This window comes from Schistocerca americana, chromosome X (assembly GCF_021461395.2).
Source record: "Schistocerca americana isolate TAMUIC-IGC-003095 chromosome X, iqSchAmer2.1, whole genome shotgun sequence".
Lineage (NCBI taxonomy): Eukaryota > Metazoa > Arthropoda > Insecta > Orthoptera > Acrididae > Schistocerca > Schistocerca americana.
This window is the reverse complement of record NC_060130.1, coordinates 770,611,970-770,639,122: the sequence shown is the minus strand read 5'-3', so window position 1 is coordinate 770,639,122 and position 27,153 is coordinate 770,611,970. Positions and strand designations below refer to the sequence as shown.

The following is a 27,153-nucleotide window of genomic DNA, read 5'->3' as shown; positions in this document are numbered from 1 at the left end:
ATGAGACACTAATAGTAGTAGGTTAGTTTTGTTATTTGTGCAGAAAAATAACTAATGATGACCAAAGTAGGGAGGATATAAAGTCCAAACTGGCAATAGCAAGGAAAGCATTTCTGAAAAAGTGAAATGTGTTAAAATCAAATATAAATGTTAGGAGGTCTTTTCTAGAGGTATTTGTCTGGAGTGCAGCCTAGTATGGAAGTGAAGCGTGAATGATGAACAGTTCAGTCTAAAAAAAAAAGTGAAATGTGGTATAACAGGGGAGTGCTGAAGATTAGATGAGAAGATACTGAATGAAATTGGGGAGGAAAAAAAAATGACAGAGCTTGACTAAAATAGGGAATCAGTTTGATAGGTATCATGGAATCGTCAGTTTGGTAATGGAGGGAAGTGTGGAGGGTAAAAATTCTAGATGGGTATTAAGGCTTAACAACAGCAAGGAGGTTCAAATGGTTGTAAGTTGCAGTAGTTGTGCACAGATGAAGAGCCTTGCACAGGATAGATTGGTGTGGGATGAGGCCTCAAACCTGTCCTTGAAGTGACAACTGCAAAACAACAACCACTACCAATACCATCAACATAGCTGTGGTCCAAAGTTGGTAATTCATGTACTTTAATTGCTTTCATGCAGCTACCACACCTAACCCTATATTTTTCTTGTGTGCAGTTTGTTGCATTTTAGTGCACTGTTTGTAATGAACAGATATATTTAATGTAAATTATCTCCCTTGGCTGCTTAATAAAGCTATCATCTCATAAATGGCTTGCCCAAAGTGGGCCTAACAAGGAACACTACAAAATTTGACATAATGCACAATAGTCCTTACACATTGGTAGGAAACTGCACTGGGATTCAGTTTCTGAGCCATCCATTGTAGAGAACAGTGTTGTTACATAGGCAAAACAATGCGAAAGCCATGATTTGACCTCAGATACTTCTGTGGCAGCTAGCATCTGCAGGCTTGCGGCCTGTGAGACTCTGATGATACTATACATTAAACATCTTCCAGTATAGGATCTGTAAGTGTTAATACCTCACAACGGAATTCCGTTCACCATGAGTTGATTAGGTTGGCAAAAGGACATAAAATCAGCCTGATTTCCAGACTGTGTCAATGGTAACAAGCTGCCACTTGTGATCTAATGGCATCTTCTCATGTTGTATCATTCGTATGACCTAGTATCAATTGCAGAGTTTCCAACATTTTACATTCTTGCTTAGCCTAAAATGTAATGATTATTTATGAAGTGACCATGACCAGTGAGGTCATTGGGATTCACACTATACAGAACTTAGAGGCATGTGGTATGGATCATATCAGTGATCATAACCCACTGTCAAGTCATTCATCAGTCTTGTTGATAAGCAGGCCCAGAATTAATTTAGATGTATTTGGATAGAGAAAGAATTGAATCACAGGCTCCATTTATGTCTATGTATTATAAAATTTGTTTTTAAATTGTCAGCTGAGAAAATTGATAAACTGAGAAACAATTTCATTACATTCACATTTTAAATAGTCAATTAAATGCCTTCATCTCTGTAGTTTACAACTATGAATAAAGCTAAATATTTTCTGCTCTGTTTCAGCTCTGCCACATTCCTGCTGGCTCCGAAAATATGTTTTCCTCTGCACAGCATGTGGAGGACTGTCTGTACTCTTGGGAATACTGTTTCTCACAGTATACTTCATGCTACGATCATACACTTCTTCACTGAATTACTTTGAGACTGTACCAACTTATGTACCAGCAACTATGGTAAGATGTAATTGAATGTGTATATAAATTTTTATCTGTCACATGGCTCCAGTTTGATCATAACATATGAGTGGAAGAATTTCACTAATAAATAAAATTTTAAACTAAAAAATAACATATGAACACAGTTTGTAGAGACAATTTAGACTGAGGTGACAAAAGTCATGAGATACCTCCTATTATCATGATGGATTTCCTTTTGCCCAGTGTAGTGCAGCAGCTCAGTGTGTCATGGACTCAACAAGTTGTTGGAAGTTCCCTGCAGATATATTATGCCATGCAACCTCTACAGCCATACATAATTGTAAAAGTGTTGCCATTGCAGGATGATGTGCACAATGTGACCTCTCGATTATGTCCCATAAATGACTGATGGTATTCATGTTGGATGATCTGGGTGGTCAAACCATTCACTCAAATTGACCAGAATGTTCCCCAAACCAATCACAAACAATTGTGACCTGGTGACACGAAACTGTCGTTTGAGAATGTGAAGTCAATGAGTGACTGTGAATGGTCTCCAAGTAGACAAACATAATCGTTTCCAGTCAATGATTCATTCAGTTGGACTAGAGGACGCAGTCCATTACGTGTAAATACAGCCCAAACCATTATGGAGTCACCACCAGCTCATACAGTGCCTTGTTGGCAACTTGGGTCTGTGGTCAAGGGTCTGTACCACACTCAAACTGTACCATCAGTTCTTACCAACTGAAATTGGAACTCATCTGACCAGGCCATAGTTTTCAGTCATCAAGGGTCCAATGACATGGTCATGAACCGAGGTGGGGCAGTGCAGGAAATGTCATGTCGTGTCAGTTTTCTGCTGTCATAGCCCATTAACAGCAAATTTTGTCACATTGTCCTAACAGATAAGTTTGTCATATGTCCCACATTGATTTCTGTGGTTTTTTCACACAGTGTTGTGTGAATAACTGATAACTCTGTGAAAGTGCTGCTGCTCTTGGTCATTAAGTGAAGGCTGTTGGACTGTGTGTTGTCCATGGTCAGAGGTAATACCTGAAATTTGGTATTCTTGGCACACAGTTGACACTGTGAATCTCAGAAAATTGAATTTCTTAATGAATACCAAAGTGGAATATCCCATCCATCTAGGTCCAATTACCATTCTGTGTTCAAAGTCTGCTAATTCCTGTTGCATGGCCATAATGACATGGGAAGCCTTTTCACATGAATTAGCTGAGTACAAATGACATCTCTGCCAATGCACTGCCCTTTTATACCTTGTGTACATTACACTATCACCACCTGAATATGTACATGTCGCTATCCCATGAATTTTGTCACCTCAGCGTATGTTAGGTACTTCAGTTCACAAAAAAATTTTTAAAAATTCAAATCTTGATTTTCTCAACAGTGTTGAATGTCCATGTTCATCTGCAGTTCCATGGAAAACACATTTTGAGGAACAATTTTTGTAACTAGTGGACACACAATGTATTCACACCACATTCTGAGGTCCTGTTTTATTTAGTACTAATTCAACATGTCCTGGATTTTTATCATTTACCAAAACTAGTTACGCCTTTCCTTTTTGTTCTCATTTTATTTTGATAGTATGAGATCTGAGAGCAGTTCTTTTGACAAACATTACAAAATAAAGGAGAAGCATATTACAAAAGCATAGCATTTCACAGAATTATTTATTTGCAGCAACACAAGAATCTTAACACTTAAATATGTTCTGCTGGTGGGATTTTATTTGGAAAACATATTATAGTAAGCATTACTTATGTCTTGACAGCTGGATGTTCCCATATAACAGGAAAACGTATTAACTTGTTTTTCAAGTCTTCAGTTGCAATGAGATGCCTTCCTTGTATTTAACACTAACAAAAAGCAAATTACTCAATGCTTTAACATACATTTTCAAAAACTATGATGACAACTAAGGGAAAATTTTTATGGATAGCAAACTGAAGTGCTGCCAAAAGTATTATACTGCAATAACCAGTATAGTTGAGATTCTTCAGGTGGGACATCTCTCCATGTGAAAATGATTAAATAACATGAGAAAAGACAAAGAAACAGAATATAAGATGAGAAATTAAGTCTCAGAAACTTCTAGGTTATTATTTTTTGGTACATTTCGCAGATTGAACCTATAATCTGAAATACTGGCTACAGTTATGTTTCTTTATGCAAATGATTTAATTATTTTTTTGTTAGATAACCTAATGTTTTAGTAGTGGCTGCAAGTGTCCATGGCCAAAACATATAATTAAGATTGAGCTATTTTTTCATATGAACTGAGAATTTAGTGATAATTTATTTATACCATTTTTGTCACTTGATTATGATTAGTGGAAAGTACACACAGAAAGTGTGTATTGATTCAATCATACATCAATTTCTTGATGTTTATTTTTGTTGGTAGGTTCTTTCACTGTGGAGAACAATAATTCATTAAATTTTACGTGACTGGTTACATCACATTTAAAATAACAGGAATATCACTTCATGCATAATCCAATACAACTAAAACAAGCTTCCTCTCTTATTTCTTTCCAGCTCATTGTCACTGGATTAATTGTGATGTGTTTGGCAAGTAGGAAGAATCGTTACGAATACCTGGTAAGCAAAACACTGCACTGAAGTCCTTAAATGGCAGGGAACTTTTCCTCCTTAGCACCAGTTATTTGTATTAGAAACTCTTTAGAACTACTTATCGAATATTATTAAGTGTACATAAAGGTACTTATAAATGTACATTATTTATATTGATCTGCCTAAAGCTGTGAGTGATTGCAAACATACAAATGGAGCATGTGCACATGCAGGCACATGCATGTATGCATGAGCACATTCACCCAAACCTAATTTGCATTATATGTGAGTGTGCTGCATTCTGTATAAGAATGAAAGTTGGAAACTTTAGTTACATTGTTCAGCATTTTGTACTGGTCTTCCCATTACTAATATGTTTCACTAAAAGATGAGTAGTTGTCACCATAACATAATTTGTAATTGTTTGTATCCCATCCTGGTTTTCTGTTATTGTGACAATGTGTATGATTATAATTGTTTCATCAAGTCTTTTAACCACAAGAATTTCCTAGTGGAAAAAAATGTGGCCTTTCAAATTCTGACAATTCTACGAAAATCATGTCATTTCTGCTTCAGTTTAACAATAATGAACAGCTTCCATTATATTTGCAATGCTAGTGATGTGGATACATGAGTAGGTAACTAAAGAGGCTATTGCAGCAATTTATTGATGATGTAGGGAATGCACAAATAAGTGTAGCCACTATGTGAAGTACTGGTACTAATAAAAATATTTGTCTTTAAATGCTAATAATTAAATAACTGGGGAATCTCTCATTGTTGTCTTCATTTGTATTGTGAGCTACACACAGTATAAATTTAAATTCCAACTTTATGATACTACTGACAGGGGAACATGGCCTCATATTTTGTGGAGAAAAAAGTGCCCCTGCAAGATATCAGCCCCGAGCAGTTGACCCCATGCAAAAAGTTGGGCCATAGTTTTGATACTATGTAGTTATGATGTGTAGTTATCATGGCTGTCAGCGCTGTCTGTGCAGTGTGATGCATGTGTGGTGTGATTTTTATGTTTATAAACTTTGTGCTGTTAAAACAATTTTTGCGCTAGCTTCCAGGAGTGCAGAATTCCTATTATGTTTCCTATGTTCTGTTTATTCTCAGGCCTATAAGTTTTATGTTTTGTGTACACTCTTTCTTCAACAAAGAATTATCATTGTCTTGGGTCATTTTAGTTATGGTAAACAGAGCAGTTTTGTTCATTCCTGACTAGCACATATATCTGCATTCATGATGCTCACGAGTTTCACTGTTTTGTCCAGTTTCAACAATGAACAAAGTTATTTGTACAAATTAATCATAACTCTATGTGAGATTTACAGTTGGATTGGCAGGATCACAGCTCAATGGCTAAAGTGATGACCCCAAAATGATCTGCCTGCATAATGCATGAATTTTACATGTTACTATCAAAGGTAATTTGTGAGATGATGGAATGCTTGGTAGTGATGAATCCCCCTGTGTTAAGACACACAGCATGATTGCTGCCCTTCTGGTCTCACAATCCAGGCCTTTGATTCACACAAGTTGAAACTAGCTTCTTCTACTTGGGTATCACTGCAGAGTCTGTGAAGTTCACATTGGTCATAAGTCAACTCGACCACTGCTATGTCACTGAGGTGCAGGATGTAATTACCACACCACCTGAAAGCAATTCATATGACTGGTTGAAGACATAGTTAATCAGAAAGTATCAGCTTCACTAGAAGAATGCCTCCATCAGGTTTTAACACAAGAGGGCATTGTGGACCACAAACCATCCCAGTGCCTGCAGTACCTGCAGAGTAAGATCAATGCTGGTACAGATCCAGACAGCCTGCTATGAACTACACTCCTGGAAATTGAAATAAGAACACCGTGAATTCATTGTCCCAGGAAGGGGAAACTTTATTGACACATTCCTGGGGTCAGATACATCACATGATCACACTGACAGAACCACAGGCACATAGACACAGGCAACACAGCATGCACAATGTCGGCACTAGTACAGTGTATATCCACCTTTCGCAGCAATGCAGGCTGCTATTCTCCCATGGAGACAATCGTAGAGATGCTGGATGTAGTGCTGTGGAACGGCTTGCCATGCCATTTCCACCTGGCGCCTCAGTTGGACCAGCGTTCGTGCTGGACGTGCAGACCGCGTGAGACGACGCTTCATCCATTCCCAAACATGCTCAATGGGGGACAGATCCGGAGATCTTGCTGGCCAGGGTAGTTGACTTACACCTTCTAGAGCACGTTGGGTGGCACGGGATACATGCGGACGTGCATTGTCCTGTTGGAACAGCAAGTTCCCTTGCCGGTCTAGGAATGGTAGAACGATGGGTTCGATGACGGTTTTGATGTACCGTGCACTATACACTGTCCCCTCGACGATCACCAGTGGTGTACGGCCAGTGTAGGAGATCGCTCCCCACACCATGATGCCGGGTGTTGGCCCTGTGTGCCTTGGCCGTATGCAGTCCTGATTGTGGCGCTCACCTGCATGGCGCCAAACACGCATACGACCATCATTGGCACCAAGGCAGAAGCAACTCTCATCGCTGAAGACGACACGTCTCCATTCGTCCCTCCATTCACGCCTGTCGCGACACCACTGGAGGCGGGCTGCACGATGTTGGGGCGTGAGCGGAAGACGGCCTAACGGTGTGCGGGACCGTAGCCCAGCTTCATGGAGACGGTTGCGAATGGTCCTCGCCGATACCCCAGGAGCAACAGTGTCCCTAATTTGCTGGGAAGTGGCGGTGCGGTCCCCTACGGCACTGCGTAGGATCCTACGGTCTTGGCGTGCATCCGTGCGTCGCTGCGGTCCGGTCCCAGGTCGACGGGCACGTTCACCTTCCGCCGACCACTGGCGACAACATCGATGTACTGTGGAGACCTCACGCCCCACGGGTTGAGCAATTCGGCGGTACGTCCACCCGGCCTCCCGCATGCCCACTATACGCCCTCGCTCAAAGTACGTCAACTGCACATACGGTTCACGTCCATGCTGTCGCGGCATGCTACCAGTGTTAAAGACTGCGATGGAGCTCCGTATGCCACGGCAAACTGGCTGACACTGACGGCGGCGGTGCACAAATGCTGCGCAGCTAGCGCCATTCGACGGCCAACACCGCGGTTCCTGGTGTGTCCGCTGTGCCGTGCGTGTGATCATTGCTTGTACAGCCCTCTCGCAGTGTCCGGAGCAAGTATGGTGGGTCTGACACACCGGTGTCAATGTGTTCTTTTTTCCATTTCCAGGAGTGTATTTGGAGTATCTGTTTGCTGTCTCCAATTAAGGGGATTATAGCATCTGAGTTAGATATCTCTCCAGATGCAGTGGTGGACCTGGTGGATAAAGTACAAGATGCTATGTCTGCGGCGCCCATCAATATGGTAACCATACAGTGCACAAGCACATGAACAACTGCATCGTGTGTAGACTATGATGCACTGACAGCTAAAGTGGACGTGTTGACCCAGCACATGAGTCAATAATTATCTCAGTGTGATGCAAGTAGTGATCGAGGCTGGCCAAGTCACTGAGGATGCTCCACCACTTCTGCACCAGTGACTAAACCACAACAAGAAATTTGTTGGTATCATAGTAAATCTGGAAAACAGGTGTGCCACTGTATGTAGGTACTTCATCTGATCTATGCTGCAGCATCTGTTCAAAACTGCCCAACGGACAGGTTTGAAATATTTAGTGGACGCAGGGTCCAATCTGTGCATCTGCTCCTGTACACCCGTGTACCATGATACGCCGTTGTAGGCAGCCAATGTCGTTCTGACTAACTGTTATCAACAGTTTCTCCATAGCAACAGATGGCATGCAGTGTTTTTAATTGCATTTGGTTCAAAGAAGTGTGGTCCATGGCAGCTTTATGGTGATTACAGAGCATTCAATGCCCATACAGTGCCAGATTGAGACCCGGTGCCATTACTCTGCAACTACAACCATGTGATGAGTGGCACCTGCCTGTACAGTGTTCACCAAGGCCTACATACAAATATTCTGAAGACAGCCATAACAACCTTGTTCAGCCTATTTGAGAGCTAGTTCATGATATTTTACCTCCAGAAAGTCATGCAAACTTGGGAGAGATCCATCAGTTCAATGTTACAAGGGCTCTCCTTTTGTTTCGCCTACTTAGATGACATGCTGATATTTTCAGTCTCACTAGAACAGCACTGTCAACATATTGTTGAGGTATTCAGGTGGCTAGAACAGTATGAGGTGGTACTGAACATGATAAAATGATCTTCAGTCAACCGCAAGTGGACTTTCCTGGCCATCATATTTTCCCGTCTGGCTCCTTGCCACTACCTCACAAAGTGAAAGCCATCCACCAGATCTCTTGGCCAACCACAGTCAAAGAATTACAGTATTTTCTCAGAATTCTGCATTTTCACTGCTGCCACGTGCTATACCGACCCAGATCTGGTGGGGGAGGGTGGGGGGGGGGAGGGGCGGGGGGGGGGGCACAAACGAAGGTATCTGCTCTGGGCAGCAATTTCAGGGGGTGCCAAATTAATATTCTTGAAGAAAAAAAAACCTTTTTTTGCAAAGCGCCTAGCATCTAGCACATGTTGGTCTATCAGTTGTTCATACGATATTCAAATGCATCCATATTGGATTTTGAACATCTGTGAACACATTCTAAGTTACTATCTGAACAGATCATAAGTTGATTTTTGAATTTGTGCATAGTTTATGTGACATCTCTGCCAAGAGAATCCCCATAGCATCTAGAAATAAAAACTTTCCTACAGACAAAAGGGGTCAGGTCTATAAGAGCTGAGCTGAATAAACCTGCATGGGTGAATGCTAATCACTGTTTGTTTATGTGGTTGATTGGGTATGAGAATGATCAACATTGCTATAATTATTAGCGAAATCCATAGATTCAGACTACTGAATGGAAATTTTAAGATTTAAGAAAGATTACATATGAAATGAAATTTTGACAGAAGATTTTTGCCAGATTGCTACTCTACTAGGCCCCAGTTATACAGTCCATGGTTAGTAGCCACTTAAGTTCTATTCTCAGAATAGCATGGAAATGTGTTGTATGAACACACATTTAAAAAAATGGAGAATAAATGCAGGATAACTAAACTGGTGATTCTGGCAGGGTTAGTGAAGCTAACCAGAGAATAGGTTTTGACAATGGCAGGAATATTACAGAATCACACAAATTGTATGGAAGAATTATGACAATTCCAAATTTATATAAAATTTTGTACTACTACTTTTTGATCTCATGCTTGATAAACTGGAGCATATGAATGAAATCTGAAACTGTTTCCTAACATAAAACTTTTTGCTTGTAATAGGTCTATTAAGCATTTGATATTGGTACTTCATGAATTATATTCTATCATGTTATTTATGTAAATACGGTAGATAAAAATGACCATTTCTTCTGAAACAGTTTCACTTATTTGGCATGTGTTACAATTGCTGCAATATTAGAAAGGCCTACTTCATTTTATCTAGCAACACTGAGAAAATAGACATAATCAAATTGAGAAACCACACCAGTCTTGGGTACTATCTGTATTAACAGCTTTTTCAGTATTAGACAATGAGATTTTGATTTTTCATGTAGAAAAGTGTTTGACAAATGTTGATGAGATAAGAGGTTCTTTCACAGAAAGGAAAGCATGCTGTATAAAGCTGTAGCAAGATTACAGAGAGAGAAAATGCTGGGACATAAGGATTGAAAAAAATGTCTACTGCCTTACCTGTCTCTTGTCTTTGCTGGTTTAATCTTTCCTATGAGGGTTTCCAGGAAGTAATACACTGCATTTTTTTCTCACCCAAAAACGATGCTAGAAATGCAAAACATTATGTATGTCTTATTTAAAGTCTCCTGAATGAGCGGACCAAGTTTTCATCACTACTGACAAATAGTGTAGCTGCTACAGTTTCAAAATGGCATCTGTAGGTGATGTATGTTACAAGCAATGTGCCATCATTAAAGTTTTCACTGCAGAGAAGGAAACTGTGGGGAATATTCACAAACACTTGTGCAAAATCTATGGAGCATCTGCTGTTGACAGAAGTACGGTTAGTCACTGGGCATGAGCTTGAGATCATCAGAAGGCAGTTTGTCGGAGCCCCACAATTTGCAATGGTTGGGGAGACCATCCACGTCCATCACACCTGACATATTGCTGCAAATCCTTGGGCTTCCACTTGCTTTGGCCATTAAAGGTTGCCATTTGTGGAAGACATTTTGAGGATGATGAGGAGGTGATTCACACAGTGAAGCACAGGCTCCAACACCAGGACAAGGATTGGTACTGACAAGGCATAGATGCCCTTGTTTTGCGCTCGAGAAAGGCTATAGAATGGGAAGGAGATTACGTGGAAAAATTGAATGTGTAGATAAAACATCATTCTTTCATATGTGTAATTCTCATTACTGTTGAAGAAAAAATATCCGTTCATTACATTGTGGGCAACACTCATATACTAAATTTTATGGCACTCAAAACAGAAAGTTGTCCAGCCAATAAAGAAAGCAAAGTTTCTGAAGATTTATTACTCTCCTGGTTACAAATAATCCCACCCAGTATTAATTATTAGTTTTTTTTAAGGGGGTTACAATGTCAGACCAATCAATGGGAGCAGGAGAGGCACTATAGGACATTTTAATTTCCACTGTCCTGAATATAGGTTTCACGGCTTCCATTACAAAATATACATGCTTGAATTCCACAGAGTGAAATACAGTGATGTGAGATAGAAGAATGTTGTGTGAAGAGGCATGGCACTGCACTTTGGCACACTTAAGACCAAATAACATCTTCCATTTTCTTGAACATTTATGTTTTATGCATCAAACTCTTCAGGAAGAAGTGGGCTACAAAGTGAACATATTTTTGAAAAATCAAATTTTTGTTAAATTTTGATGTCCTATCTCAAACACTCGAGGGGAAAGGGGGGAGGGGGGGATGCCACTATCAAGTTTTTGCCCTGTTCTGAAATATACTAGATCTGGGGCTGCTGTCACATGCAACAAAAATGTAAGAACATGTAACAATAGTGCTCACATGTCATAAATCCAAAGGAAACACAGCAATTTCATGGACAGACCACATGACTGCTGTATTCCTAATTACTAATGAACATGCTTTATGGAATGATTCACAGTTATTTCACTATTAAGAGTTACCAACACTAATACTATTTTACATGGAAATTGTTGGTGATCAAATATTATTAAGCAACATGAATAAAAACATTTTTACGAATTTTCTATGTCAATAACTTGCCGCAGCTAAGAAAGTAATCTCATATAGCCTTTGAAAACTGGATTATCCACACCGAATATTCACTATTATAACTATTAGGAGGCAAAACCACAACCTAATGGTCTGTCTCTTCGTAACAGTTTATGTTGAACTGAGCTTTGTAAAGTCTGCAAATAGTACACTAGAAAATGATGGACTATATCAAAGCTCACATCATACAAAGTAAGACAGACACTGATCCTGGTGTTATCCTAGATTGTTATAAAATTATATTTACCATATGCTTGTTACATAAGTACTGCCAGTTGTGTCTGTAAAACAATCTGGGAAATAATGTACAAAGACTGTAGGAAAAGCAATATCATAAACACAACAGCGCAGTACTAAAAGCAAATGATGAAATAATAAATGGCCTGAAAGAAAGTTGTAAGAAATTCATACAAAAGTGCAGTATAATGGGCACAAATTAAGTACATGACTTCACACCCAATTTTGAAATTTTTTTGGAGTCGTTAGTCTTCTGATTGGTTTGATGCAGCCTGTGAGGGATTCCAATCCTTCACTAATCTCTTGATATCAGGCTAACACTTGCACCCTATGTCCTCAATTATTTGTTGGATGTATTCAAATCTCTGTCTTCCCCTACAGTTTTTACCCTCTACAGCTCCCTCTAGTACCATGAAGGTTATTTCCTGATGTTGTAATACATGTCCTGCTGATGTGTCCCTTATTCTTGTCAATGTTTTCCATATGTTCCTTCCTTCACTGATTCTGTGAAGAACCTCCTCATTCTTTATTTTATCAGCCCACCTAATTCTCAACAGTCCACTCTAGCACCACATCTCAAATCCTTTGATTTTCTCCTGTTCTGGTTTTCCCACTGCCCATAGTTCTCTACCATACAATTCTGTGCTCCAAATGTACATCCTCAGAAATTTCTTCCTCAATATTTGATACCAGTAGATTTCTCTTGGCCAGGTATGCTCTCTTTGCCTGTACTAATCTGCTTCCTATGTCTTCCTTGTTTTGTCTGTGTTGGTTAATTTTGGTTCCAAGATAGCAGAATTCCTTAACTTCATCTACTTCATGATCATCAATTTTGATGTTAAGGCTGTTGTACAGAAGAAATGCTGAGCCTCCTTCTCATCTCAACGATTTTTTATGTGTGGGCCTGAAGAAAAAGAAGGGACAACAGTAGGTAGTGTCAGGTGTCTCCTCTCTCCTGTCTCAAGGCAGACTCCAATGGATTCTCAGTCAGGTAACAGCACTAATAGAATGAAAAAGCAAGAGGAAGGCATCTCGTTCCTTCATCAAAACATAAGGGGCCTCTTAAACAAAACAGATCAACTCCTTATTAACATTAGTGAAAAGGACAGTATAAATAATGCCCAGATTTTGTGCTTAACTGAGCACCATGTTACTGATAAATGTGCCTTGCCATCTATAGTAAGTTATACTTTAGTAACATACTACTGTAGGGAAAGTAAAGATAAAGGTGGAGTAGCAATTTATGTTAAGGATAGTGTAGCATACAAAGCTATAGATATTAAGAAATATTGTGTGGAACAACAATTTGAGGCATGTGCCACAGAAATAACAACTAAATTGTACCCAATAATAGTGTTGGCTGTCTACAGGGCTCCTTCAGGTGACATAAAAACTTTTCTGAATTCAATGGAACTCCTACTGTCATGGTTACTTTCAAAAGCGAAGGATATTGTAGTATTAGGTGATTTCAATATAAACTTTTTGACAGAAAATAAGAATAAAATAGACTTTGAGATTGTGATGACCTTACACAATCTTACATCAGTAATAAACTCCCCAACAAGAATTACATCCGAGTGCCAAACTATGATAGACAACATTTTTTTAGATGTAAATAGACATCAGAATTATATTGTCAGGCAGGTTATAAGTGGGCTTTCAGATCATGATGGACAAATTCTCACTATTTATGACGTTAATCTGTTCAAAAAAGAATTTCCTTGGTAGAAATTCATAAGAGTAATTAATGAAGAGGCGAAAGGAACTTTCAACCACAGGTTGCAGCAAATGGATTGGTCTTTAGTATATAGCCATGATGATGTTGATACTAAATTTAAATGTTTTATAAATGAATTCTGTGCTCTTTTTGAAGAAATGTTTTCCAAGAACTGGGTCAGAAACAGGGCATCCAATTCTGTAAGCAAGCCTTGGATTACAAAAGGTATAAAACAGTCATGTAAAACCAAAAGGGAAACTTATGCTGCAATAAGATTCTGTAAAGATGTAGAAAAATGGGAACACTATAGAATACACTGTAAAATTTTGAAGAAACTAATACAGAAATCAAAAGCCCTTTATTATGAGAAGAAAATAGATAATTCTAATAATAAAATAAAAGCAATTTGGAGCATTGTAAAAAAAGAAACAGGAAGAGATACAACAAGTAAAGAAGATATAAATAATATCAGATATGAAGGTATCCTAGTAGATAACCCCAAAACGGTGGGTGAGATTTTTAATAAACACTTCCTATCAGTAACTCAACAGATTGGTTGCAAGCCCGATGTTGATGAAGCTGTAACTCTTTGTCAAGCCGTATATTCAAACACAATTTCAGAAATGCACCTTAATCCTGTCACTGTAGAAGAAATTCAAAAAATCATCATGTCTCTAAAAAGTACGAATTCTGCAGGGGTTGATAATATATCTAGTAATTTATTGAAATATTCTTGTGTGTGGACAAGGGACATTCTCTGTCATATTTTCAATGCTTCCCTTCAGAAAGGTGTTGTTCCCAGTAGACTTAAGTATGCCATTGTGAAGCCCCTGTACAAAAAGTGTGATAAAGATGAACTAACTGACTATCGACCTATCTCTTTGCTGACAGCTTTCTCCAAAATTCTAGAAAAGCTAATACGTGTAAGAATTACTGATCATCTCATGAAGAACGAAGTTCTCAGTAAGAGCCAGTTTGGCTTTCAAAAGGGCCGTTCAACAGAAGATGCAGTCTACGCAGTTGCAAATGAAGTCCTAGAAACTCTTAATGAAAAAATGCTAGCACTTGGTGTCTTCTGTGATTTATCCGAAGCGTTTGGCTGTGTTGATCACCAGATTCTCTTGCAAAAAGCAAAATTAGTAGGAATAAGTGGTGTTGCAGGCAATTGGCTACAGTTGTACCTCCAAGACAGAAAACAAAAAGTTGTGTTGAATAGCTCAGGTGGAGTATGTGACACTTCCTCAGATTCTGAATGGAGTTCCATTACATGTGGAGTGCCCCAGGGCTCAATTCTTGGGCCACTATTATTCCTGATTTTTATAAACGATCTACCATCATGTACAAGCCTGCCGTGTAAATTTACATTATTTGCTGATGATACCACAATTTTTATGAGCAGTAGAACAGACAACAATCTTGAGGAACTCATTAATCACATACTCTCAGATATGGTTAATTGGTTCAAGGTGAATGGTCTCTCATTAAATTCCAGCAAGACCAGCTTTATCCAATTCTGTACAAAAACAGAGAAAGAGAGAGAGATAAGTGTGACATGTGGTAATCAACCAATAGTTAGAACGGAAACAACAAAATTTCTTGGAGTGCACATTGACAAGAAAATGAACTGGTCTTCACATATTATTGATCTCTGTAAGAGGCTTAGCTCTGCTACCTATGCTTTACGGGTTGTCACTATATGTGTTGAACCTAACACTGCAAAAGTGTCATATTATGGCTATTTTCATTGTCTCATTGAGTACGGAATTATTTTTTGGGGCAACCAGCCATTAGCAAGGAAAGTGTTCATTGCACAGAAGCGAGCTTTAAGAATTATATGTGGATTGCGCCCAAGAGACTCTTGTAGAAATAGTGTTCATAATCTTAAAATATACACAACTGCATGCCAATACACTCCTGGAAATTGAAATAAGAACACCGTGAATTCATTGTCCCAGGAAGGGGAAACTTTATTGACACATTCCTGGGGTCAGAAACATCACATGATCACACTGACAGACCCACAGGCACATAGACACAGGCAACACAGCATGCACAATGTCGGCACTAGTACAGTGTATATCCACCTTTTGCAGCAATGCAGGCTGCTATTCTCCCATGGAGACGATCGTAGAGATGCTGGATGTAGTCCTGTGGAACGGCTTGCCATGCCATTTCCACCTGGCGCCTCAGTTGGACCAGCGCTCGTGCTGGACGTGCAGACCGCGTGAGACGACGCTTCATCCAGTCCCAAACATGCTCAATGGGGGACAGATCCGGAGATCTTGCTGGCCAGGGTAGTTGACTTACACCTTCTAGAGCACGTTGGGTGGCACGGGATACATGCGGACGTGCATTGTCCTGTTGGAACAGCAAGTTCCCTTGCCGGTCTAGGAATGGTAGAACGATGGGTTCGATGACGGTTTTGATGTACCGTGCACTATTCAGTGTCCCCTCGACGATAACCAGTGGTGTACGGCCAGTGTAGGAGATCGCTCCCCACACCATGATGCCGGGTGTTGGCCCTGTGTGCCTCGGTCGTATGCAGTCCTGATTGTGGCGCTCACCTGCACGGCGCCAAACATGCATACGACCATCATTGGCACCAAGGCAGAAGCAACTCTCATCGCTGAAGACGACACGTCTCCATTCGTCCCTCCATTCACGCCTGTCGCGACACCACTGGAGGCGGGCTGCACGATGTTGGGGCGTGAGCGATAGACGGCCTAACGGTGTGCGGGACCGTAGCCCAGCTTCATGGAGACGGTTGCGAATGGTCCTCGCCGATACCCCGGGAGCAGCAGTGTCCCTAATTTGCTGGGAAGTGGCGGTGCAGTCCCCTACGGCACTGCGTAGGATCCTACGGTCTTGGCGTGCATCCGTGCGTCGCTGCGGTCCGGTCCCAGGTCGACGGGCACGTGCACCTTCCGCCGACCACTGGCGACAACATCGATGTACTGTGGAGACCTCACGCCCCACGTGTTGAGCAATTCGGCGGTATGTCCACCCGGCCTCCCGCATGCCCACTATACGCCCTCGCTCAAAGTCCGTCAACTGCACATACGGTTCACGTCCACGCTGTCGCGGCATGCTACCAGTGTTAAAGACTGCGATGGAGCTCCGTATGCCACGGCAAACTGGCTGACACTGACGGCGGCGGTGCACAAATGCTGCGCAGCTAGCGCCATTCGACAGCCAACACCGCGGTTCCTGGTGTGTCCGCTGTGCCGTGCGTGTGATCATTGCTTGTACAGCCCTCTCGCAGTGTCCGGAGCAAGTATGGTGGGTCTGACACACCGGTGTCAATGTGTTCTTTTTTCCATTTCCAGGAGTGTATATTTTTTCTCTCATGTGTTTTGTTTGTAAATATATAGATATATTTCAACCAAACAGTAATTATCATGAGCATAACACACGGAGGAAGAATGACATATACAGTAAACTCAGAAATTTGAGCCTGGCACAAAAGGGTGTCCACTACACTGGAGCAAAACTCTTCAATGCTCTTCCTCCCGAAATAAAGACAAAGATTCACAACAATAGTGAGTTTAAGAAAGCTCTAAAAATATTTTTGCTAGAAAAAGCTTTTTACAGTCTAGATGAATTTTTTACTAAATAAATTGTAATATTTTAATATTATATAATACAAGTTGACATAATGCCACTATGAATTTTATTTAACCTGAGCTCTGTAACTGTGTGTGCTCCATATCTGTTTTCTGTAGTGTTTTAATGATTCTAAGAAAATATGTATTTTCTTTTTCTATATTGCTGCCCAAAGAATTTACTGTATAAATTTTTATATAATTATGTACTCAAATTTCTGTATATGCTATAAGATTATCAGATTGTATTTGTAAAAAACTGACTCGTTCCACGTCCTTGTGTATCCAACACAGTTGGACCTATGGAACACGAAATAAATCAAATCAAATCAAATCAAATCATGCTATTCTCATTCCTGCTACATCTCATTACCTTTGTCTTTTCCTGGTTTACTCTTAATCCATATTCTGTACTCATTAAACTGTTCATTCAGTTCAACAGATCCAGTAATCTTTCTTCATTTTTACTGAGGCTAGAAATATCATCAGGGAATCTTATCACTGATACATTTCATCCTTAATTTTAACCAACTCTTGATCTTTTCTTTTATTTCTATAACTGCTTCTTCATTGTATAGATTAATACCTGCATATCTGTCTTACACCATTTTTAATCCAAGCAATTCATTCTTGGTCTTCCAGTCTTAATTTTCCCTCTTGGTTCTTGTACATACTGTGTATTACCCACCTTTCCCTAAAACTTACTCCTGTTTTTGTCAGAATTGTAAATATATTGCACCATTTTCTTCCAGTCTTAATGTTCCCTCTTGGTTCTTGTACATACTGTGTATTACCCACCTTTCCCTAAAGCTTACTCCTGTTTTTCTCAGGATTGTAAATATATTGCACCATTTTCTAGATTGATGACCCTATAAGCATGCCTTGATTTTTCTTTGGCCTTGCTTCCATTATCAACTGCTCTGTCAGAAGGCTTCTGTGGTTTCTTTACCTTTCTTAAAGCCAAATTGATCATCATATAATGAATCCTTGATTTTCTTTTCCATTCTTCTGCATAATGTCCTTGTCAGCAGCTTGTAAAAATGAGCTGTTAGTCTGATGGTGTGATAGTTCTTGCACTTATCTGCACTTGATATCTTTGGCACTTTGTGAATGATATTTTCTGAAAACCTGATGGTATGTTGCCAATTTCATAGATTCTACACACCAACTTGAGTAGGCATTTCTCCCAGTGATGCCTCACAGTCCAACATCTAATTTTGGGTCTGACCATGACATAATCCAGCTGGAACCTTCCCATTTCTCTGAATCTTTTCCATGTATACCTCTTCCTCTTGTGATTTTTGAACACAATATTCATTATTATGAACTGAAATTTATTGCAGTACTCAATTGGTTTTATCCTCTTTCATTCCTACTGCGAAGCCCATATTCTCCCATAACCATTTCTTCTGTTTCTTCTCTTGCGACTGCTTTCCAATCTTCTGGACTATCAGATTTTCATCTTCCTTTACTTAATGAATTATTCATTCATAATCATCACATACTTTCTCTCTCTCTCTCTTCATCTGTGGCTTGTGGCATTGCTTTGTGCACTGGAGCTACCACTGTTGGCATTGGCTTGCTGTCAAATCTGATGACAACAACCCTATCACTGAACTCTTCAAACTTGAGATCCACAAACATTTGAAATGATGATAATAGATAAAATCTACACATAAATACTTAGTTTTTTATCATTGTTACTTACAAATACTTTTATCTGTGGCTGTTGTTAAATGTGTGTTATTGCACATCTTGAATTACTTCATTTACAAATGGAAGGCAGTATGCTGAAAGAGTTGTTGCTGAAAGGTATATGAGAGTTAAAAAATGTAATACATTTTGTTATACCCTTAGGAGTCCCCTAACAGCCCTCTCCTACCTGTTGTATCCTTTCTTATAATGAAATACAACCTGTAATTTACAAACCGTTGTCTTGTTTTAGATCAAGCTGTGTGGGATATGTTGTTTAGTTGGCGGTGTGCTGTGTATTGTGGTGACCATTAGCACAACAGTTATACATATGAGTAGGCTCCAAACTCTACGTGAATGTATGTACACACAAAAGACACAGACCTGCACATGCTATTCTGCTTTGCTACAGTCATCAGACAAAACGGAGGAAGGTGAGTTCCTTGAGTTTATCCAATATTTTAAATTTTTTGTATTTGATTGAGTAATATTTTATTAAACTTAAATAAAAAATTTTAAATGGTTTTTGAGTTTAAGAAGATATATAATTAATTCTTAAGGTTTATTTGTATACACATTGTCTATTATGTGAAACTTTTTTTTTGGGGGGGGGGGACTCTTCTCTTGTTCAAAAAAATCTGCATCATCCAGAAAAGAATGAGTAGAATCATTGTTAGACTGAGTCCAAGAATATCTTGTAACAAATTATTTCAGCAGTTGGGGATGCATACCATTGCTTGTTTTCTCTCATGTGCTTTGTTCTGTATCCAGAAATATCCACCACATACAAGAATGACATGTACTATGAATCTAAAAGAAGTATTAAGTACACTGGCACCGAAATTTTCATCTCTCTTACCACAGAAATGAAATACTTGAGAAACAAGGAATTTATTTTCTAACCAAAATTACAGCATTTCCTACAGTTCACTTTTGCTACTTTGTCAAAGTATTTGTAAATGTAATCTTATAAAATGAATAAATATCTTAAATGGTATTGCATTTATAAGTGCTAATATAAGTATTATATAGGAAATTTTGGGATTGCTCATTCATTCATTTCTGTGTCCAGTTGGCATTTCCAGAACACAGTAATTCTGATGGCCTTGATATTTGCCTTGATCAAGTCTTGCATTGTGCAAGGTTGTTCCAGTAGAGGGCATATGAGCAAGTGATCCAGATCTTGTGTTGTTCTGCTATTGCAGGGCATGTCTCCACCACCTGGAAGGATCCCCCATTTTAACATTTTCGTCTGTCATTGGGAACATCCACCTTAAGATGACTGTGTGATTTCCAAACATATCATTTCCTGGGGCCAGCTCGTCCTCTGCAGGGTTATCCAGTGGCAAATTGCTCTTTCAACTGGTGATACAGGTAGACTCAGGTGTTTGCTCGAGTGGCTGTGTCCAAGTGATGAAGCTCTTTCTAGTTTTCAATCGACAGACTGCAGCTTGATGATCATGCAGTGGATGATGGATATCATTGACCTGCTTTGCCCTCTCAACATTGCCAGCAACAGCCCTTCTGACAGAGGGAGGAAACTATTCCAACAATCCTTGAACATATTCTGAGTTCAAATATAATAAATTTTCCTGAGGCTGAGAAGATCATGTCCACAAATCAGCATGGCTTTAGAAAGCACCACACATGCAAAACTCAGCTTGGCCTTTTCTCACATGATATACTGAGAATTATGGAAGAAAGGCAGAGGGGAGAGTCCATATTTCTAGATTTCCAAAAAGCACTTGACATGGTGGTCTATTCCAGGCTGTTAATGAAGGTATGAATAATGAGTGGCTTGAAGACTTCTTAAGTAATAGAAACCAGTATATTGTCCTCAATGGTGAGTGTTCACCAGATACAAGGATATTGTCAGGAGTGCCTCAGGGAAGTGTGATAGGACTGCTGTTCTTCTTTATATACATAAATGATTTCGCAGATGGGGTGGGCAGCTATCTGTGGTTGTTTGGTGATGATGCTGTGGTGTATGGTAAGGTGTTGAAGTTGAGTGACTGTAAGAGGATACAAGATGACTTAGACAGAATTTCTAGTTGGTGTGATGAATGCCAGGTATCTCTGATTGTAGAAAAACTATGTTAATGAGGAGGAGTAGGAACAACAAAGACTTGATATTCAGATAAAGCATTAGCAGTGTCCTGCTGGACCCGGTCACCTCATTTAAATATATGAGTGTAACATTGCAAAGCAATATGAAATCAAACAAGCATGTGAGAACTGTGGTAGGGAAGGTAAATGATCAGCTTCAGTTTATTGGGAGAATTTTAGGAAAGTAGGGTTTATCTGTAAAGTAGACTCCACATAGGACACGGGTGTGGCCTATTCCTGAATACTGCTCAAGTGTGTGGGATCTGTACCAGGTCAGACTGAAGGAGGACATTGAAGCAATTCGGAGGCAGTCTGCTATATTTGTTACCAGTAGGTTTGAACAACATGTAAGTGTTATGGAGATGCATCGGGAACTCAAGTGGGAATCCCTGGAAGGAAAGTGATTATTTTATTTATTTATTTATTTATTTATTTATTTATTTTTTTGAGGAAAACTATAGAGAAAATTTAGAGAACTGGCATTTGAAGCTGACTGCCAAATGATTCAACTGCCACCAACATACGTTGCACATAATGACAATGAAGTTAAGATATGAAAAATTAAGGCTCATACGGAGGCATATAAACAGTTGTTTTTCCTTCACTCTGGTTTAAATGGTTCAAATGGCTCTGAGCACTATGGGACTTAACATCAGAGGTCATCAGTCCCCTAGAACTTAGAACTACATAAACCTAACTAACCTAAGGACATCACACACATCCATGCCCGAGGCAGGTTTCTAACCTGCGACCGCAGCAGCAGCGCGGCTCCGGACTGAAGCGCCTAGAACCCCTTCACTCTGTCTCCAAGTGGAACAGGAAAGAAAATGACCAGTAGTGGCACACAGTACCCTCTGTTGTGCACCATACAGTGGCTTGCAGAGTATCTAAGTAGATGAAGATGTAGATTTACACAGGATTTGGACAGTCTCATTGACTAAAGTGTCAACCAACTTTTTGAGGTTATTATCAAGCAGTCATTGTGTGTTATGTATACACTATGTGACTAAAAGTATCCGGACGCCCCAAAAACATACATTTTTCATATTGGGTGCATTGTGCTGCCACTTACTGCAAGGTACTCCATATCAGTGATCTCAGTAGTCATTAAGACATCGTAAGAGAGTAGAATGTGGCACTCCGTAGAACTCATGGACTTCGAATGTGGTCAGGTGATTGGGTGTCACTTGTATCATATGTCTGTACATGAGATTTCCACACTCCTAAACACCCCTAGGTCCACTGTTTCCAATGTGATAGTGAAGTGGAAACTTGAAGGGACACATACAGCATGAAAGCATACAGTCCGACCTCATCTGTTGGCTGGCAGAGAACGCTAACAATTGAAGAGGGTCGTAATGGGTAATAGGCAGACATCTATCCAGACCATCACACAGGAATTCCAAACTGCATCAGGATCCACTGGAAGTACTATGACAGTTAGGCCAGAGGTGAGAAAACTTGGACTTCATGGTCGAGTGGCTGCTCATAAGCCTTACATCACGTCGGTAAATGCCAAACGATGCCTCACTTGGTGTAAGGAGCATAAACACTGGATGATTGAACAGTGGAGAAACATTGTGCGGAGTGACAAATCATGGTACACAATGTGGTGATCTGATGGCAGGGTGTGGGTATGGCAAATGCCCGATGAACATCATCTGCCAATGTATGTAATGCCAACAGTAAAATTTGGAGGCAGTGGTGGTATGGTCTGGTTGTTTTTCATGGAGGGGGCTTGCATCCCTTCTTGTTTTGCATGGCACTATCACAGCACAGGCCTACACTGATGCTTTAAGCACTTTCTTGCTTCCCACTGTTAAAGAGCAATTCGGGAATGGTGACTGCTTCGTTCAACACAATCAAGCACCTGTTCATAATGCAAGACCTGTGGCAGAGTGGTTACATAACAACAGCATCCCTGTAATCGACTGGCATGCACAGAGTCCTGATCTGAATCCTGCAGAACACCTTTGGGAAGTTTTGGAAAGCCGACTTCATGCCAGGCCTCACCGACCAACATTGATACCTCTCCTCAGTGCAGCAGTCCATGAAGAATGGGGTGCCATTCCCCAAAAACCTTCTAGCACCTGATTGAATGTCATGAAGGCTAAGGGTGGGCCAACACCATATTGAATTCCAGCATTACCAACAGAAGGCACCACGAACTTGTAAGTCATTTTCAGCCAGATGTCCAGATACTTTTGATCACATAGTGTATGTATTACTCTGCTGACAGATGAGTTTTCAAATATAAGAGTACCAAAATTATCTTTCTAAAATGTATATTCAGTGGTAGTCTGGTGAAGTATATAGTGATATATGAGTTACATTCAAATTTTATAACAAAAACATTGCCATATTCCACTTGCAGAGAAATATATGAATTTATAGAATGTGAATTCCCTGTCATTAATTACAGTTTCTTAAAAGGCTGAGAAACTTGACTGGATTACATTCTTCTTCAAATCTGCCTCCGCAGTTTACTGAGTGGTTATAATTAAAGTGCAGTTACAAAGGTCCAGTGTATTCTGTATTTATCATATGGCAGAAAAACTTGATAGATATTCTAATGCATTAATGTGGAAATGATTTATACTGGAAAAAAATTGGTTTCAGTTTTAGCCATCAGTTGCAGGTCTGGCACTGTGAATGCAAGAAAAGCATATAGGAATGTTTCCATATGTAATGGATTAAGAACAGGATGTGAACACGAACAGCCGAACCAATGAGAAAGGCATAACATTGACTTTACTGTTAACTGTCATGTATACAGTTTGGTCAGTTTGTGGACTGGAGATGATGATGAGATGCTGCATCCATAGAGTCTACATCTACATCTACATCCATACTCTGCAAGCCACCTGACAGTGTGTGGCGGAGGGTACCTTGAGTTCTCCCTTCTATTCCAGTCTCGTATTGTTCGTGGAAAGAAGGATTGTCGGTATGCCTCTGTGTGGGCTCTAATCTCTCTGATTTTATCCTCATGGTCTCTTCGCAAGATATACGTAGGAGGGAGCAATATACTGCGTGACTCCTTGGTGAAGGTATGTTCTCGAAACTTTAACAAAAGCCTGTACCTAGCTACTGAGCGTGTCTCCTGCAGAATCTTCCACTGGAGTTTATCTATCATCTCTGTAAAGCTTTTGCAATTACTAAACGATCCTATAACAAAGTGCATTGATCTCTGTTGGATCTTCTCTATCTCTTCTATCAACCCTATCTGGTACGGATCCCACACGGCTGAGCAGTATTCAAGCAGTGGGCGAACAAGTGTACTGTAACTTACTTCCTTTGTTTTCGGATTGCATTTCCTTAGGATTCTTCCAATGAATCTCAGTCTGTCATCTGCTTTACTGACGATCAACTTTATATGATCATTCCATTTTAAATCACTCCTAATGCGTACTCCCAGATAATTTATGTAATTAACTGCTTCCAGTTGCTGACCTACTATATTGTAGCTAAATGATAAGGGATCTTTCTTTCCATGTATTCGTAGCACATTACACTTGTCTACATTGAGATTCAATTGCCATTCCCTGCACCATGTGTCAATTCGCTGCAGATCCTTCTGCATTTCAGTACAATTTTCCACTGTTACAACCTCTCGATATACCACAGCATCATCCGCAAAAAGCCTCAGTGAACTTCTGATGTTATCCACAAGGTCATTTATGTATATTGTGAATAGCAATGGTCCTACGACACTCCCCTGTGGCACACCTGAAATCACTCTTACTTCGGAAGACTTCTCTCCATTGAGAATGACATGCTGCATTCTGTTATCTAGGAACTCTTCAATCCATTCACACAATTGGTCTGATAGTCCATATGCTCTTACTTTGTTCATTAAATGTCTGTGGGGAACTGTATCGAATGCCTTGCGGAAGTCAAGAAACACGGCATCTACCTGGGAACCCGTGTCTATGGACCTCTGAGTCTCGTGGACGAATAGCGTGAGCTGGGTTTCACACAATCGTCTTTTTCGAAACCCATGCTGATTCCTACAGAGTAGATTTCTAGTCTCCAGAAAAGTCATTATACTCGAACATAATACGTGTTCCAAAATTCTACAACTGAACGACATTAGAGATATAGGTCTATAGTTCTGCACATCTGTTCAATGTCCCTTCTTAAAAATGAGGATGACCTGTGCCCTTTTCCAATCCTTTGAAATGCTACATTCTTCTAGAGCCCTACGGTACACCGCTGCAAGAAGGGGGGCAAGTTCCTTCGCGTACTCTGTGTAAAATCGAACTGGTATCCCATCAGGTCTAGCGGCCTTTCCTCTTTTGAGCGATTTTAATTGTTTCTCTATCCCTCTGTCGTCTATTTCGATATCTACCATTTTGTCATCTGTGCGACAATCAAGAGAAGGAACTACAGTGCAGTCTTCCTCTGTGAAACATCTTTGGAAAAAGACATTTAGTATTTCGGCATTTAGTCTGTCATCCTCTGTTTCAGTACTTTTTTGATCACAGAGTGTCTGGACATTTTGTTTTGATCCACCTATCGCTTTGACATAAGACCAAAATTTCTTAGGATTTTCTGCCAAATCAGTACATAGAACTTTACTTTCGAATTCATTGAACGCCTCTCGAATAGCCCTCCTCACACTACATTTCGCTTCGTGTAATTTTTCTAACTCAGTTGTTGTACCACGGTGGCTCTTTTCCATCTCTTACGATCTTGCTTGGCACATACTCATCTAACGCATATTGTATGATGGTTTTGAACTTTGTCCACTGATCCTCAACATTATCTGTACTAGAGACAAAACTTTTGTGTTGAGCCATCAGGTACTCTGAAATGTGCTTTTAGTCACTTTTGCTAAACAGAAAAATCTTCCTACCTTTTTTAACATTTCTATTTATGGCTGAAATCATCGATGCAGTAACTGCTTTATGATCGCTGATTCCCTGTTCTGCGTTAACTGTTTCAAATAGTTCGGGTCTGTTTGTCACCAGAAGGTCTAATATGTTATCGCCACGAGTCGGGTCTCTGTTTAACTGTTCAAGGTAGTTTTCAGATAAAGCATTTAAAAGAATTTCACTGGATTCTTTGTCGCAGCCACCCGTTATGAATGTTTGAGTCTCCCAGTCTATATCCGGCAAATTAAAATCTCCACCCAGAACTATAACATGGTGGGGAAATCTACTTGAATTATTTTCCAAATTATCCTTCAGGTACTCAGCCACAACAGCTGCTGAGCCAGGGGGCCTATAGAGACATCCAATTACCATGTCTGAGGCTGCTTTAACCGTGACCTTCACCCAAATTATTTCACATTTCGGATCTCCGTCAATTTCCTTCAATACTATTGCACTTCTTATCGCTATAAACACACCTCCCCCTTCTCTGTCCAGCCTGTCACTGCGGAATACATTCCAATCTGAATTTAGAATTTCATTACTGTTTACATTTGGTTTCAGCCAACTTTCTGTCCCTAGTACTATGTGGGCATTGTGACCGTTTATTAATGAGAGCAGTTCTGGGACCTTTCTATAGATGCTCCTGCAGTTTACTATTACCACATTAATATTTTTATTCCCTGTTGCATTTTCCCTACTCCTACCTTGCCACATCTCAGGAGGCGTCTTGTCGGGCCTAGGGAGGGAATTCTCTAACCTAAAAAACCCACATGTGCACCCCACACGTACTCCGCTACCCTTTTAGCCACTTCCTGTGTGTAGTGCATGCCTGACCTATTCAGGGGGACCCTACATTTCTCCACCCGATAGCGGAGGTCGAGAAATTTGCACCCCAGATCTCCGCAGAATCGTCTGAGCCTCTGGTTTAAGCCTTCCACTCGGCTCCAAACCAGAGGACCACGATCAGTTGTGGGAATGATACTACAAATAGTTAGCTCAGATTCCACCCCACAAGTGAGGCTTTCCGCCTTCACCAACTCCACCAACCACCTGTATGAACTGCAGATGACCTCTGAACCCAGATGGCAGGAGTCATTGGTGCCGACATGAGCAACAATTTGCAGTCGTGTGCACCCAGTGCTCTCTATCGCTGCCAGCAGGGCCTCCTCCACATCTCGGATGAGACCCCCCAACAAGCAGACAGAGTGAACACTGGCCTTCTTCCCCAACCTTTCTGCTATTTCCCTAAGGGGCTCCATCACCTGCCTAACGTTGGAGCTCCAAATCACTAATAAAC

The 27,153-nt window shown here is 40.2% G+C and overlaps 1 protein-coding gene across 1 annotated transcript in view; it reads left to right on the top strand.

Annotated features, from left to right (window-relative positions):
* The window catches only part of LOC124556306, a 307,525-nt gene that overhangs the window by 241,794 nt on the left and 38,578 nt on the right, over positions 1 to 27,153 (top strand). The window contains exons 3-5 of the mRNA XM_047130279.1: positions 1,592 to 1,761; positions 4,294 to 4,356; positions 19,130 to 19,310. Coding sequence (XP_046986235.1) covers positions 1,592 to 1,761; positions 4,294 to 4,356; positions 19,130 to 19,310 — 414 coding nt within the window. The remainder of the gene's footprint in view (positions 1 to 1,591; positions 1,762 to 4,293; positions 4,357 to 19,129; positions 19,311 to 27,153) is intronic.